Source organism: Aythya fuligula, chromosome 3 (assembly GCF_009819795.1).
Source record: "Aythya fuligula isolate bAytFul2 chromosome 3, bAytFul2.pri, whole genome shotgun sequence".
Taxonomy (NCBI): Eukaryota; Metazoa; Chordata; class Aves; order Anseriformes; family Anatidae; genus Aythya; species Aythya fuligula.
This window is the reverse complement of record NC_045561.1, coordinates 74,212,181-74,228,336: the sequence shown is the minus strand read 5'-3', so window position 1 is coordinate 74,228,336 and position 16,156 is coordinate 74,212,181. Positions and strand designations below refer to the sequence as shown.

At 40.0% G+C, this 16,156-nt stretch overlaps 1 protein-coding gene across 1 annotated transcript; it reads left to right on the top strand.

Annotated features, from left to right (window-relative positions):
* The first annotated feature begins 4,382 nt into the window (after positions 1-4,382).
* On the top strand, positions 4,383-11,968 carry LOC116487472 (amine sulfotransferase-like). The gene is made up of 7 exons (XM_032184465.1): positions 4,383-4,464; positions 5,960-6,130; positions 7,233-7,441; positions 9,063-9,189; positions 9,863-9,957; positions 10,595-10,775; positions 11,844-11,968. The coding sequence occupies exons 1-7, from the start codon at positions 4,383-4,385 to the stop codon at positions 11,966-11,968; spliced, it is 990 nt and encodes a 329-aa protein (XP_032040356.1).
* The last annotated feature ends 4,188 nt before the right edge of the window (positions 11,969-16,156 follow it).

Sequence of the window (16,156 nt, the reverse complement as noted above, 5' to 3'; positions counted from 1 at the left end):
GATCACAATCTAAGGAAGAAACATTTTGTTCCATTTTTTTTTCCCTTTTCTTACTTTTTTATTTTTATTTTTTTTCCAGACACCAACTGCACTCACTGCTCCCAAAGACCAGCTTGCTCTTCTCATTTTCAATCCATCTGCTTTAGCCTTCTCACAGGTTCTACCTGCTTTTTGCTGGACAGAATTATTTCATGCACGGCATGCTCTTGGATCCTTCAGTTTGACATAGGTGACCTCATATCATTAGCTTACAAGAAGGTTTTTACGTACCCCCGATGGTACAGTCAGATCATCTTTTCTTCTGGAACTTCACATCCCCAATACCAAGAAAACTTACAAAAAAAAAACTCGTGATTTACAAAATTGCTACACCCCCTGGCATACAAGTTTGAGCTTCAGACATGGGGACTGGTGATTTTTTTCCACCCGTACATACTTACCCTAGCGACAGAAAACATAAACAAGTTCAAAGTCAGAAGACTACTGTGGGTGTTTTGCTGAGTTTACTTTTAGTACAAATAAAGCCTGGTACAAGTTGGACCTTGATCTTTTTTTTTTTTTTTTTCCAATGGTAGACTATAACAACAACACCAATCACAGAAATAAAAAGCCACATACTTGTCATACTACCCACACAGTGTTCCACAGCCCACTGATGCCAGCTACCTCTATCAGTTGGCAGATTTCACTAGCACTCTCAGTCAAATTCCCTTTTATTTCACAAATGTTAATGGATAATAAAGCTAAACAAATCAGAAGCTCAGTCTATGTTACTGAAATGTCTGTCAAAGACTTGGAGAAATGGACTTAAGCAATTTTTTTTTGTTATTTCAATCCTTAGCACCTCTGCTTGGAAACAAAAGATGCAAGTAACAATGAAAAATACATTTCTGCATTTTAACTTGAGAGTTGTAACTTTAAACAACACATCCTCTGCGTAAAAAACAATAAAAATATTAATGTGAAAACAGAATAGAAAACCCCATTAATCTAGGAATACCATTAGCAAGAAACTTGTTTTTCTCACTTAGATAACTCTTGTATCATCAGTGACTTAGAATACTTTTTCAGATTACCAAGTTTTGCACGGATTACACAGCATTCTTGAATTCAGTCCAGATTTAAGGAGAACCAAATCATTGTTTTTATGAAAAATATCCTAGTTTTAAATGTATAAACTGACAGTGGAAAGTAATTTTTTTTTTTTTTTTGAATGCAGCTGAAATGAGGCATAGCAGAAGAAAATTAAATTCAGTGTTGAACAGCATTTTAAAGTACACTAGCAATTGCACAGGAAGCTGGACACAGTCACTATGAAGCTTTCAATCCAACTGCATCTTTGGAAAAGTCAGATTTAACATCACATTAGCTTACAAGGTTTTTAAGCATATTTGGTAACGTCTGCTGGAACACAGATCCTGCTTATTGCTTTGAAACATACATCATCACTGAAACCTAGACGCTTATCTGGAGTTCTTAGGTGCCAAAATTAAAAAGATCAAATAGAGGATGGTAGGAACAAAGGCACGTGGTTAATTTATAAAAGCATTTATAGGGTACTTGAACATTTATTTCTGTCTATTAGAAATGCTTGTTTATTCATCTTGAATAGAAAAAGACATGACTACTGGAACATGTTATATCAGATCATCCTAAACAGATGTTCTCAAGTGGCACGAGCAGGTAATCTTATATATCATTAAATTATTTCTGGAATGAAATCTCTCATCTTGCATATGGAATTTCTATATACTAAAGTTCAAAAAACATTTATTCCTCTAAGCAATGACTCTAAGTTTTTAGAATCTTTCCAAATAAAAAAGAAGTATCTTATTTCCACAATTACTGTACATACACAGTTAAATTAATTCCCTTTAAGAAAGAAATGCCAAGCGGGAAAGCTCTATATGCCTTCCATTTCATTGTCATACCTGTGCACACTGAATTAGACCGATAAAAAAAAGAAAGAAAAGAAAAAGTAAAATATTGTATTAACTTCTGCTCCTCTCTGCTCCTAATTACTAATGTTGTCGATAAAAAGAGGAACAAAAATTAAATCAAGCAACTGAATAATTACAACCGTCTCTCAGTACTGCTTTAACCTTTTCATGGGTTATGTCAGTTCTCTAATCTCTGTGTTAGAGATAAGCAAACGTTGAATGGAAGCCAAAGAGCAAGGTGGTTGTGGGTGCACGCCTTGGTTAAATAGGAAACCTCAAACCTCTCTCGAAGTATTTGTGGTCACCGAATGGGAAAGGAATAACATACATCTCCGTGGGCACCAGAAAGAGAGCAGAGAAGGTAAGCAGGCCTGAAATTAATTATTGCAACTGTAGATCTGTGAGTTGAATGATGCTATACAACCCTGCCAGTAAAGCGAGAATAGTTGTGCACGGACCTCTTTTGTCGAACATTTTGAGAAGCGCTGTGGGAAGGAGATGCATAGGCACAGGGGCTGTGTGGGCAGGAGTTCGGCCGTGAGGAGCTAGGTGTCTGACAGCTGGTGCAGGATGATGAGTTTTACATCGGTTTTCTGTACAATTCAGCAAGGGATTGGAGTTGTGGCTGTGAGGCAGTCAAATGAGCAGAGTTGAAGTGTACAGTCACTGCGGGTGCAGGAGGTGAATCAGGGGACACCTTTCTGTCTGCAACTGCAGGCAGAATGTTCGACACATTGTTCAGATTCATATCCGGCTGGTAAGAGCATATTTGAATGCCTATTTCTTCTCCCATCAGATATGCTAGACCATGAATAATCTCTCCAGACAAAGAGGCAAGGCTATTTTTCCTCATATATTTTTATTGCATATTCATATATGTGCAAGAAAGAAAAATATGTTTTTTGTTTTGTTTCTTTTTTTTTTTTTGTTTACAGAATAAGATCATGTAATATTTCTGTGTACTATGCATGGAATGTGTCTTCCTTTAGTTTCTTAGAAACTCTTCATTCTTCCTCTAGGTAGCCATAAAAATATTCCCTCATTCCCCATATCCATTCAGTCTTAGGACTTTCCCAGATTCAAGTACTGACTTGAATTCAAATGTGTACCAAATCCTTGGTCTCTAAGTGGGGTTACTGCTGCTACTACTCTTCAGCCTTGTTTCTGGTGCAGTTAATGATTCATCAGTTATTTAATCTGTCTCTATAAAAGAACCCAGGTATATAAAAAACCAGTTAAAACTGAAACTTTTTGCTTGGCTGTTCCAGTGATGTGGCTGAGATCAACTAGGCATGCAGTTCCCCTACAGATGCTGGTGGTGGGCAGCTGGAGGAGAGCAGGGAGCATCAGCCCTAGGCTGAGCCACGGAACCAGCCTGAGGGACATCCATGTGTCCTCCTGAGGCTATACCATGGCAAGAGGTTACCTGGACAAGCAGCTTGTGTGCCCCTTGCTGCTTTATTTTGGCACCTGCGTTTTGGTGGAGCAGCCGCCAAGGGCCCAATGGCAGCAAAGGCCCCATGGGTGGTGTCCGTCTACATGCACGTGCCTCACCGGGGGCAGTCCAAGGGTGTTTCTCGAGGTACCTGGCTATGGCTTGGCAGACACGTCACACAGAAACACTGCTGGGCAATCCTGTGGCCAGCTGAGCTCACAGAGCAGGAGAGCCTAAACAGGAGAGAAGCTGGGCAATAAGGGATGGGATTGGTGGCCTCATTTCCAAGAACTGACTGCCACGATGAACCCGGGTCACTTGGCCGGTGGGAATTGCATAAGCTGCTGATCTGGCAAAACTGAGCTACAGTAAATAGCCAGGTGATGAGGCAAGGGCAAACACTGCAGGCAGAGAGGACAAAGGACGTATCACGTATACTTTGCAAGGGGGAAGGCAGGGAACAGCAACCTGAATAAAAGTCCTGATTGAAATGTCTCTTTTTCCAAATATTTTTCAGCCCAAACAAAATAATGGTTGTGATATCCAAGTCTGAAAATGGACTTGCTCAGGTCATTTCTCCTAAGGCTTGTATGTTTGTAGTGGGTTTATGTGGCTAGGTTTTGGTAGCAGAGGGCCATAGGAGGGACTTCTGTGAGAAGTATCTAGGAGCTGCCCCATGTTAGTTAATGGCCCCACTTCTGACCAGAGCTGAGCCAGTAAGTGATTGTGCCTCTGTAAGAGCATATTTAAAACAGGGGAAAAAACACTGTGCCACACAGCAGCTGGGACAGTGCGAGGAGTGAGGATCAGCCTTGCAGGCACCAAGGTCAATGAAGAAGGAGGGGGAGAGGTGTTCCAGGCACCAGAGAAGAAATCCCCTGCGGTCTGTGGTGAGGACCATGGTGAAGCAGGATGTCCCCCTGCAGCCCTTGGAGTACCACAGTGGAGCAGGGTTCCACGCTGTAGCCCATGGAGGAGACCACGGTGGAGCAGGTGGACCTGCACCGATGGAGGCTGCAGCCTGTGGAAGGCCCCTACCAGAGCAGATTCGGAGCCAGACCTGTAGCTCGCGAAGAGGAGACCACGCAGGTGCAGAGGGTCTGGGGGGAGCTGCTGCCCGAGGGAGACTCAGGTTGGAGAAGTTTGCACCTGAGGTATGGACCCTGTGGTATGGAATCATATCTGGAGCAGTTATTGAAGAGCTGCTGCCTATGGGAAGCCCACGCCGGATCAGTTCATCAAGGACTGTATCCCATGGGAGGGACCCCACAGCACAGGGGATGAGAGTGACCGAGAAGGAGTGGCGGAGAAGAAGCATTACAGACTGACCATAACCCCCGTTCCCCCATTCCCCTGAGCCACTCAAGAAGAGGAGGTGGAAGAAGGTGGATGGGGGGGAAGGTGCTTTTGGTTTCTTTCCTTTGTTTCTCACTTCTCTAGCTTGTTCGTTATAATCAGTTAAACTTACTATCTCCCTATGCTGAGTCTGTTTTGCCCATCACAGTAATTACTGTGCGATCTCCTCATCCTTGTCTTGACCCTTGAGCCCTTTTCATTGTATTTTCTCCCCACTCCTCTTTGAGGAGGGTTGAGTGAGAGAGCAGTTGTGATGGAGCTCGGCTGCCCAACTGGGGAAAAACAGCACAATGTTTTCTGAAGTACATCTGCTCACTTGGGAGAGAGAGACCTGGATGCTCAAGTTGCTGAAATCCATGGATGTTCAGCTTAAAGGGACACAAACCCAAACCTTCAAACCTGGATGTTCATTTTGCTCTTGCTCAGCTAGAAGAGTTGGTCTCTCTCTTCACTCTGTTAATCTTCCTGTATCTCCCAGAGAATTTGTTCTTCCCTACAATAATGATTAACTTTTTTTTTTTTTTTTTTTTTTTTCTGGAAATATGCAGCAATGGTATAAAGATACAAGAATACGTCATAAAACCAGTAGGCATTTTTAAAAACTCACATTTATGCCTACCCATCCCTGTTTGTAGAAATTATGCTTACTATGGGAGAAGCACTGATAAGGAGACAGAATAAGTAGGAGACATAAATTAAAACATGCAGAACACAATTTCAGTCAAAACATTTAGAAAGAGAGCTTGGTTAAGCCAGCTCTGTTTAAGAGATGATGAGAATCCAAAGGAAACTTTGTAGTTGCTCAAATCCTAGAGAAAATTTGACAAATGATTTTTTACACAGGTTACCTATAGTTATGTTAGTTTTTAAGTGTGTATAACATATACTTGTATATGAATAAAGGATCATGCTATATATCTATATTAATATTAGAAATATATATCTAAATTAATATTAGAAACATATCCTGATATTCTTGTGAAAATATGAAAGTTAAATTTCAGTGTATTGTTGTAGCAAAATTAGTTTTCCTAGAATTTGCAAGAACCAATTGTTTGTTTGTTTGTTTTTGAATTGCAATTTTGGTGTTTTGCTTTGCTTGGTTTGTCTTTGTAGGGTGGTGTTTTTTGCTTTTTACTTTGTTTATTTGTTTTTTTGTTGTTGTTGTTGTTTTTCTGTGAGATGACAATGAAACAAGAAGGTATAATTTTGTTTTTTCTTATTGCAGCTAATTCACCAATAAGAGACAAAAGATTAATAATGGAACCATCAAAAGAGTTTATGTTCAAGTACAAAGGGTTTTACTTTGGTGTAAATACTTCAGTCGAGCATGTAGCTTCTCTGGAGAATTTTGAAATCAAAGACAGTGACATATTTATAGCTACTTATCCCAAATCAGGTAAGGATGGAACTGTTTCCAAAGAGGAAATAAATCTGCCTTTATTCAACCACCTAATCGCAGCTGTGCCTAAGGTTGTTAGCTTTGCTTTTAGACATGAACCGTCTCTGAGGATATGTGGTGCAGCATTAAGTACAAATCCTGCATAGCCATGGCCTGAACAGCAGGACACAGGATGCCTGCTTTTGTCCAACTGAGTTGATCTACCTCATTCTTGGACTCCGTGCTCAGAACAAGCTATGGCCAAAACAAGCTGAGCTCTTGAAGGTACAAGAAGCCCATGGAGAGGTCCTGAGTGGCAGTGGTAGGGGACAGAAAGCCCAAGTGATGCTAACTCATCATCAGGTGGTGCTGGAGCAAGCCGTACAAGTAGGCAGAGGGTCTGGATGGGTGGACAGCATTTAAGGGACAAAGCTGTAACAGCACTCAGATGAGCACATCTTTGGAAGCGAGAGCTTTGTGTTGCAAAGTGATGTAGCACCCACTGACAGGAAAGAGTTGGCAGATGATTTTGAGTTATGAATTGCACAGAATATTGTCTCCTTCCCATTCACATCTTTCCCTCTGTCCTGTCCTCCCCTTCTGTTCTTCTTCACTATCTATATAAGGTGCCCTCTAATCCTTCTGTTGAAGCTCCACTGCTGTGCAGAAAAATTGTCTAGGTTAATGAGGCCAAGCAGAGTAAGACCATCATCACAGCCATGAAATTATGATTTGTGCTTTCTAAGCATGGTGTTTGTTTTGTGGCATATTACAACACATTTCAGGAATTCAGGAAGCAAAAGTCTTTCAAGATCCCTTACAGACAAAAATATTTTAGAAGTGTGGACCACAGAAATTAAACATCTCATGTTGCTACAACAACCTGAGGAAAGACACAATTTGTGTGGAAGCTGAGTATGCTGGGTGAAAGAACTGAAGGCTTAGTTACCTGCCATGGCTTTTATGGTTGTTATCTTCAGTATGCAAAGCTGTATTTATATTCACAAAATGAAAAAAAGTACAACTGTACAGAGGCTGTATTTATGGTAATATAATGTCTTTAAAGAAAAATTAAAATAAATAATCAAACAATGTTCAAACAAAAAGCTTTTCTTCTCAGGAACCGTGTGGACTCAGAACATTTTGAGCTTGATACTTCATGAAGGCCACCGAAATGGAACTGAAAATATGGACATCATGGACAGAATCCCATGGCTGGAATACAATATAAAAAATAAGGATTATACAAGTCTTCCTGTGCCTCGTGTTTTTGCCACGCACCTGCCTTACTACTTACTTCCAAGAGACCTGAGAAACAAAAGAGGGCGTGTAAGTGATGTTATTTTTACAGTGTACTTAAAAACAATCTGGAAAATTTGCCTCAGTGATTTGGTCCAAATCCTGTCTTTTTCCTGTTTTAGTTCCCCATGCCTTGGTATAAATATCACCAGCCTAATACATGTGGGGAGATCAGTGACCTTCTAGAGCCCATCAGTTCTGTTTCCTCTTGCCAAATCTCTCCGCCCTAACACTGCTAGAGAGATTCGTGGTACAGCAGTGTATCTCAGGAGGACCTGCCAGGGTCAAAGACTTGGACTGATCTTACTCTTGGGAAAACCTCCAATTCCAGTGAAATTATTAGTCTGGAAAAAAAAAAAAAAAAAAAGCCTCTGACACTGATGAGTGGCACAGGACTACAGTAGAAAGAGAGATAACATGAAACCCACCTCTTGTTCATCGGTGCTGGGAGTTTCTGAATCAGGCTCCTTACGGTGAATTGTGTCACAGCTCAGGGGCTCTCTTCCATTACAAAAAACTCCTAGAAGCAAATGTAGCCAGTCTACAACACTAAGGCTCACTTACTGAACATGGACATACAGGAAAGTCTGAAGACATACAGGCATTGTCTTGTTCTGACATTGAATTGCCTTAACCACCTTTCAACAAATTCCTGCATTGCTCCCTGGCAAAGTATCTCATGACAAGATGCTTCTGCTATTCTTTCTTGCAGCAGTCCCCTTTTGCCCCTTCCATCCTCATTTCTGCTGTGAGGTTTCCTGGGGCTGAGTGAGCAGATACCTGTGGCAGAGCTGTGCTCACAGGAACTGTGGAGGCAAGCCTGTAGTGCTGCAGTTAGGTTCTTCACAGATACAGGTGTAGTGGAAAACTGCAGAGTTCTCACCACTTTCTTCTCAATCCCAGTGAAATTTGAAAGAGAAATATCCTAAGAAGAAAAGAGGATTTGAAATCCAAATGATGCCCAGCAAAGAATGGGAAAATTGACCAAAATCACACAGGATACACATGTCAGAAAATATATTGTGATTTCAGGAAAATCTTGTTTGGGGGCATCTTTCCGCCTCTGCTGGAACACATTATTCAGTTTGTCCTTATTATATCAAACCATAGAAAGGTTGTTTTTTTTTTTTTTTTTTTTTCTCTGTGATTTCAACTCAGAACTTTTGAACTTGAGTTCATTGAGTTCTCCTGCACTGTATCTAGGAATCCTTATTGGAAATACACCTTGAAAATACAACTGTACCAGAGTTGTGATTTACCAGAAGTTATTGTACGTTTCCTCATGAGAACTTGCAGTATTTGCAGAAATATGATGCTAACTCAAAGAGAAATTTAAAATGATTTTCTAGTGTTGATATTTCAACCTGACTACCTTACACAAGTGAAAAGTATCACTGTAACGTGGACCCCACGAGGAGTTAGCCACAGGCACTGAATGACCACATAGGGAGTGCTTGCTGCTCTACCTGTAAGCAAAATTACATTCTCCAGTATTTACTTAACATGATTGTTGCATTGAGACTGGCTTCTCATCATTTTAGTGGTACCTGTAAGGACATCTATGGACAACTGCACTGATGGTCGGGATATCAGAGCCCTGTAACATCTCTGAGACCAGTGTTCTTTTTTTTTTTTTTTTTTTTTTTTGTAGATTATTTATGTTACCAGGAACCCCAAGGATGTGCTGGTTTCTTACTACCACTTTTCCAAATACATGAACATAGTAGAGGAGGATCCAGATTTTAATAGTTGCATGGAGAGGTTTTTAGCTGGCAAAGGTAGGATATCTTTCTTACTTAAGGAGTCCAAATCCTGGCCCATGCCCTCAGATTGAATAGAGATTAATTTCATCAATAAATAACAAGTACCCAGAACCCTCAGCTATGCTGTAACCTGGATCCAAAGCTTCAGAGGTTGCCTGAGCTTAGCACCATTTTCTGATTAACTTGGGTCCAAAGGTGGTAGCATACTCAAGGCATTGCTGCTCCCCAGCAATGTGCAATCTGCTTGTCTCATCTGCATTGGATACCAATTCAGAATATAGTCATTATGACTGAGGAGCTCTTAACACCTTCTGCACTTGGTTAGTGGAGCTGAACCCATAGGAAAAGACACGGTACAGGAAAAATAGGAAGTAGATTTTTGCTTCTGCCATTATGAGTGCGGATTGCCAGAAACCAGAGGGGGTTTGCCACATGAGCATAAAGAATTGTCATCCATAGGCTGTGAGCACACATCCCACACCCCCTGTAAAAAGCCCATCTCATTATGCCTTTATGGGCATAACTGCCCTCTGAGTCTTGGGGAAAATGGAACAGAAGAGAGGAATGCCTACGCTCCTATCCTCAAAAATAATGTGGGTGCCAAAAAAAGTGACTGATACTGTTACTGTTTTACTGTTAGCAGTAAATAACATTCTCTCTCTCTCTCAATTATTTTCCCTTTGGCAAGTGATCGCCAGTTGTTGGTTCGATCATGTTGCAGGCTGGTATGGCCATGCGGAGGATTTCAATATACTCTTCCTTACCTATGAAGACATGAAAAAGGTGAGGTCAATTATATCACTGTATTCAAGGTTTTATCTTCCCGTACAAATGTATTTTCAGATAGGTCTTTATAATTACGCTTTGTATTGGAAATTGCTTAGTCCCTTATGGTGTAGAATCAAATCGAGACGTTTGAGAGAATAAAGTCATATTTTTTCTTTGGTGTGAGATTTTATCAAAAAAAAAAAAAAAAGAATTATTGGTTAGATCACCTTCTACTAGGACAAAAGTAATCTTCAGCACGACCTCAAAAAAAAGTTTCTAAAATAGTACAGGACAAGGCTTTTGTGAGTATCTTCAACACAAAAAATGTGCTCATAACAGTTCTACTAAAGGAAACAAATGCTTAAGAGGCAGTTGCTAAGGCACTTGAGGAGCTCTCAGATTGCTGACCAAATGTTCCCTGTTTGGTGTCTGTCTGTGCCTTTGTGCAATTTCTACTTCCTCTTAGGAAGTGCTCCAAAAGGGCACTGCCACAGCGGGTTACAGCATCCCTAACTCGAGAGCTCAAGACATGCAAGTGAGACTATGCTCTCATAAAAAACATGGCCTCTTTTGAACCCAAATTCATGCCCTTTTATGATCCTGTATTTAGTTCTTTGCATCATCAAGACCCTTCAAAGTAACATTATTGCAGGATCTCAGAAGTGCTGTGCTGAAGATCTGCAACTTCCTAGGCAAGAAGCTGAGTGAAGAGGAAATAGAAAGTGTTGTGAGACAGGCTACTTTTGAGAACATGAAGAAAGATCCCAGGGCAAACTACGAGAACCTGCCAGATGACATCGCAGACAAAAGCAAGGGTAGATTTCTACGAAAAGGTAAAATGGAAGCAGTCCAATGTAACAACTACCTAATTCCTCTTCTTGATACAAGATGTACCTAGGCCTTACGAACTTAGCTGGAATGCCCCCATCATCAGAGGGACAGGTCAGGTTAGCCATGATTAAATTCATAAGAGCTGTTTTATTGTTAAGGCATCACTGATTTTACCACATTTTCCTAAGAATGATAAAACATTGTGTTTTACTGATTGCAACAGAAGTTGCAGAAAGCCTGCACGATATCAGAGAAGATCTGAGGGTTGTGCTGAACCAGCGGTAAGGTTACCCTTGGTTCTCACTGGGGGCTGATATGGTTATGAGCAATTTGCTAAATGGATAGGTAGCTTTCACTGGGGAGAAAAGCATCTCTCAGACAAAAAAAAAAAAAAAAAAAAAAAAAAAAAAGAAAAGAAAAAAAAGAAAAAAGAAAAAAAAAAAAAGGTGGTGCTTCTAGGCCTCCAAGAGACTTACCAACTTACCATCTAGACACAAGAGTGAATTTGATTTGAACAGTGACGGTCTACCAGGATAGGCTGCTTAAGGCTGAAAACAGTGCAGCCCTCCTTCACATGTGTTTTTTCTTACTTTTCAAGGCAAGAGTCATCTTCACAGTATGAGCATAGCCTCTTTTATCAACTACCCTCAAGGTAAACACGAGGCATCCTGGGCTTTCTTAGGATGGCCTGATGCACAGTGTAGGATGAGAGCTCTAGGGGTTAAAGAGTGGTGCAGTCAGAGAAGAAGAAGAAGAAAAAAAATAGGTGTTACTTTTAACACTTTCCCCCATCTCATATTTGATCTCAAAGGAATCACTAAAAAACACAACCAGTGAGCTGAGTAACGTTATGGAGAGACAGGACTATATGCTGCGCTATATTCACATCACCTAGACTTGGAAGTGAGTCCTCCGAAGAGCACACGGAGTCTCTCCCAGGGGACCAGCAGCTCAGAGATGCTGAGGAAGCCAGGAAGAGCTTCGTGAGGATAGCGCTCGCTGTCAGCAGACGGGCTTTCAGACAGGTGCATGTTCTGCTTCTCACCCCCCTTTGTTGCTTCTTTCTTCAGGCACTGTTGGAGACTGGAAAAATATGATGACAGTGGCGCAGAGTGAAAGGTTTGATGAAGTACTTAATGAGAAAATTAAGACCCTGCCCATCAAAATCACCTGGGATATTAACAGTGAAATGTAGGCTGGTTTTGACTCTCATCATCCTATGGAGTCGATGGATGTACCTGAAGTTCTAGAATAACAAAATACATCAATTTTCACCTGTGTTATAGAAAGAATACTGTAGCATCTCATTCAGAAAACATGCCTTGTCTGAGAGCTATTCAATTTCATCAGTTTCCTCTTTGTAATTTTACAAGATACTTACAAGTTAATTTTCAAAGTAAACTGTGAGTTCCTTTCTTTGTGTTTGCTTTTACATTCACTGACTTTAACAATACCAAAGTTGTAGAAACCCAAGTGAAGATAGATTGGTGTTAAAGATAGTTTAAAATTGTATGGAAATGTTTCTACTTGTGAATTTCTCGAGGCTTCTTTTGGTAGACCTTTAAATGTCTGGACTGCAAATAAGATTGACCGTCTGTGCTATAGATCTGGTTTCATATATTTCAATTTATACTAGCTTGGTAAACTCAAATACCCAACCCTTAGCTATTAAACTGGCCTTTTTGTTGCATTTTCTGGTGTTGCCTATTGACTGAAACACTTCATTGCATTGTCTATTACCGTTCTTCGGGTCATGTTTGACAATTTGCTGCTTGAAGTTTTTGAGAAAAACACACACCATAATCACAGTGGTTTCTTAAGTGAATGCCCACTCTGTCCTACCTAATGATCTACTAGACCTAGAGGTAAAAACCTGACAGTAACCTGTGACTCCTATACACATTAACACACTATCAGGGTTTAATCTGTCCTTGACACAACTCCATGCAGTGGCTTCCCCAAGGGCTTCCCATGAGAAGACAGGTACAGAGATGTATCTCAAGATTTTTTTCTACCAATAACTGAAAAAATGTTTATGTCCACACCACCACTCCTGACATGCACCCGGTCTGTGACATATTCACCTTTCTAGACAGCAATGTCTTTTATGTAGCTTACAAAGGGAAGTCCATCTCCTGAATATTTATCAATTTTGTCCATTGAAATTGCTCACAAACTGTAGCTCCCCCCCTTATCAAAGACACTGACAAGTCTCTGATATGCCTCCAGCATTTTTCCCCTCTAACACTCTTCTGTGTTTTTCACTATGGCCTTACTCAAGAGGGCAGAAGGAAGGATCACAATCTAAGGAAGAAACATTTTGTTCCATTTTTTTTCCCTTTTCTTACTTTTTTATTTTTATTTTTTTTCCAGACACCAACTGCACTCACTGCTCCCAAAGACCAGCTTGCTCTTCTCATTTTCAATCCATCTGCTTTAGCCTTCTCACAGGTTCTACCTGCTTTTTGCTGGACAGAATTATTTCATGCACGGCATGCTCTTGGATCCTTCAGTTTGACATAGGTGACCTCATATCATTAGCTTACAAGAAGGTTTTTACGTACCCCCGATGGTACAGTCAGATCATCTTTTCTTCTGGAACTTCACATCCCCAATACCAAGAAAACTTACAAAAAAAAACCTCGTGATTTACAAAATTGCTACACCCCCTGGCATACAAGTTTGAGCTTCAGACATGGGGACTGGTGATTTTTTTCCACCTGTACATATTTACCCTAGCCACAGAAAACATAAAACGAGTTCAAAGTCAGAAGACTACTGTGAGCCTTCTGCTGAGTTTACCTTCAGTACAAATAAAGCCTGGTACAAGTTGGATCTTGATCTCCTATTCTTTTTCCAATGGTAGACTATACCAACAACACCATTCATAGAAATTAAAAAGCCACTCATACTGCCTACCAGCTACCTCTATCATTTGGTAGATATCACAAGCATTCAGTACTGAAAGGAAAATCAAATCCATGGTAATAAATGCACCTATGTGAAAGAATTATGCCTGTGCAGTCTCTTCTGAATTGGAGCCCATTTGCAATGCACTGAAGTGCTAATAAGAAAATAAAAAGACTATCAGATATTGTAATAAGAGAGCACAGTTATGTGTCTGCTCTTTCTCTCAGGATGCAGGCTATCTGCAGGTTGGATCGAGGCAGAGTCTACCGTCTGGTCCAAGAAACTTTGGACTTCAGCAACCACACAGTTAAAACTGAAGGTACTTAGGACACATCTTATCCTGATGGTTAGAAGCAGAAAGTGGAAGTTGAATCTCCCCAGGGAATTGTACTTGAAGCTCTGCCTTTTTGGCCAAAGCACGCTAACCACTGACCTATTATTAAAATAGGAAATCAGAAGTGTATGTTACTCCAAGGTCTTGTTTGCCTCAAAGCCGGCAGCTGTCATTGCACTTTTGTATGAAGTCTTGTCTTTGCAGCTTGCCAGATGTGGCCTGAGATGGCATTCCTGCAGCATCTTGATCTAGTGGGCACCATCTGTTGAATTCTACTAGAGCTCTGACATAAAGTTCAGCAGGATCAAACCTATATTAGCTGTGGCCCCATAGTGCAGCATTGCAACCCATAATAGTCTCTCTACATGGATTACAGCGTAAGTTTTCGACTTGCAGATTTAACAGCAAGATACAGCCACGGTTGTTGGCATCATGAGTTTGAATTACTAAAATTCCATCAGAGTTAATTGATGGGATTTTATTAGACTAATATGAATTAGAGTTCTGTTTAACTCAAAGCAAATTTTGAGTAAATCATCAAAACTTCTTCCACCAAAAAAAAAAAAAAAAGCCCGCCTTTCAGTCCATGTCAGCAAACTAAATCACACAAATGTAGCTGAGCCCGCTCTCAGTCAAATTCCCTTTTATTTCACAGCTGTTAATGGATAATAAAGCTAAACAAATCAGAAGCTCAGTCTATGAAATGTCTGTCAAAGTCTTGGAGAAAAGGACTTAAGCAATTTTTTTTTGTTATTTCAATCCTTAGCACCTCTGCTTGGAAACAAAAGATGCAAGTAACAATGAAAAATACATTTCTACATTTTAACTTGAGAGTTGTAACTTTAAACAACACATCCTCTGCGTAAAAAACAATAAAAATATTAATGTGAAAACAGAATAGAAAACCCCATTAATCTAGGAATAACATTAGCAAGAAACTTGTTTTTCTCACTTAGATAACTCTTGTATCATCAGTGACTTAGAAAACTTTTTCAGATTACCACATTTTGCACGGATTACACAGTATTTTTGAATTCAGTCCAGATTTAAGGAGAACCAAATCATTGTTTTTATGAAAAATATCCTAGTTTTAAATGTATAAACTGACAGTGGAAAGTAATTTTTTTTTTTTTTTTTGAATGCAGCTGAAATGAGGCATAGCAGAAGAAAATTAAATTCAGTGTTGAACAGCATTTTAAAGTATACTAGCAATTGCACAGGAAGCTGGACACAGTCACTATGAAGCTTTCAATCCAACTGCATCTTTGGAAAAGTCAGATTTAACATCACATTAGCTTACAAGGTTTTTAAGCATATTTGGTAACGTCTGCTGGAACACAGATCCTGCTTATTGCTTTGAAACATACATCATCACTGAAACCTAGACGCTTATCTGGAGTTCTTAGGTGCCAAAATTAAAAAGATCAAATAGAGGATGGTAGGAACAAAGGCACGTGGTTAATTTATAAAAGCATTTATAGGGTACTTGAACATTTATTTCTGTCTATTAGAAATGCTTGTTTATTCATCTTGAATAGAAAAAGACATGACTACTGGAACATGTTATATCAGATCATCCTAAACAGATGTTCTCAAGTGGCACGAGCAGGTAATCTTATATATCATTAAATTATTTCTGGAATGAAATCTCTCATCTTGCATACGGAATTTCTAAACCTTAAAGTTCAAAATTTCTTTACTCCTCTAAGCACTGACACTTTAGTGCAATCCTCTTTTCAAAGGTTGAAGCTGGAGCAGCTAAGGCAATCTACCAGACGTGTTTTAAAATCCAGAAGTTTCTAATCAAGGTGCATGGTGGTTCTCTGTTCGGAGATCAGTTTCTTGAAACCTTCCATACCATCCTTCTAGCTGACGCAGTCTCAACCACAGCCTATTTGAATATCACACTTCTTGTAGTATTTTTTTTTTTGAAGATGCAAAGGGGGAAGGAGTCTACCATCAAGCTAGTAGCTCCATAAGCAACTCATCTGAATGGTTGACCGTGTAACATCCCATCCACTAGTCGATATGCACCTTTACTGTATGTCAAGACTTTTACTGGCTGCCAACAATACGCTTCTAAACCAACTCTTGTTACATTCAAACTTACATGCACTCTGTAAATACCGTTAATGTATT

Coding starts and splice junctions, on each gene's coding strand:
- LOC116487472 (XM_032184465.1), top strand. CDS start 4,383: ATGGAGGCTGCAGCCTGTGGAAGGCCCCTACCAGAGCAGATTCGGAGC. Junction 4,465..5,959: donor GCGAAGAGGAGACCACGCAG/GTGCAGAGGGTC, acceptor TTCTTATTGCAG/CTAATTCACCAATAAGAGAC. Junction 6,131..7,232: donor AGCTACTTATCCCAAATCAG/GTAAGGATGGAA, acceptor TTTTCTTCTCAG/GAACCGTGTGGACTCAGAAC.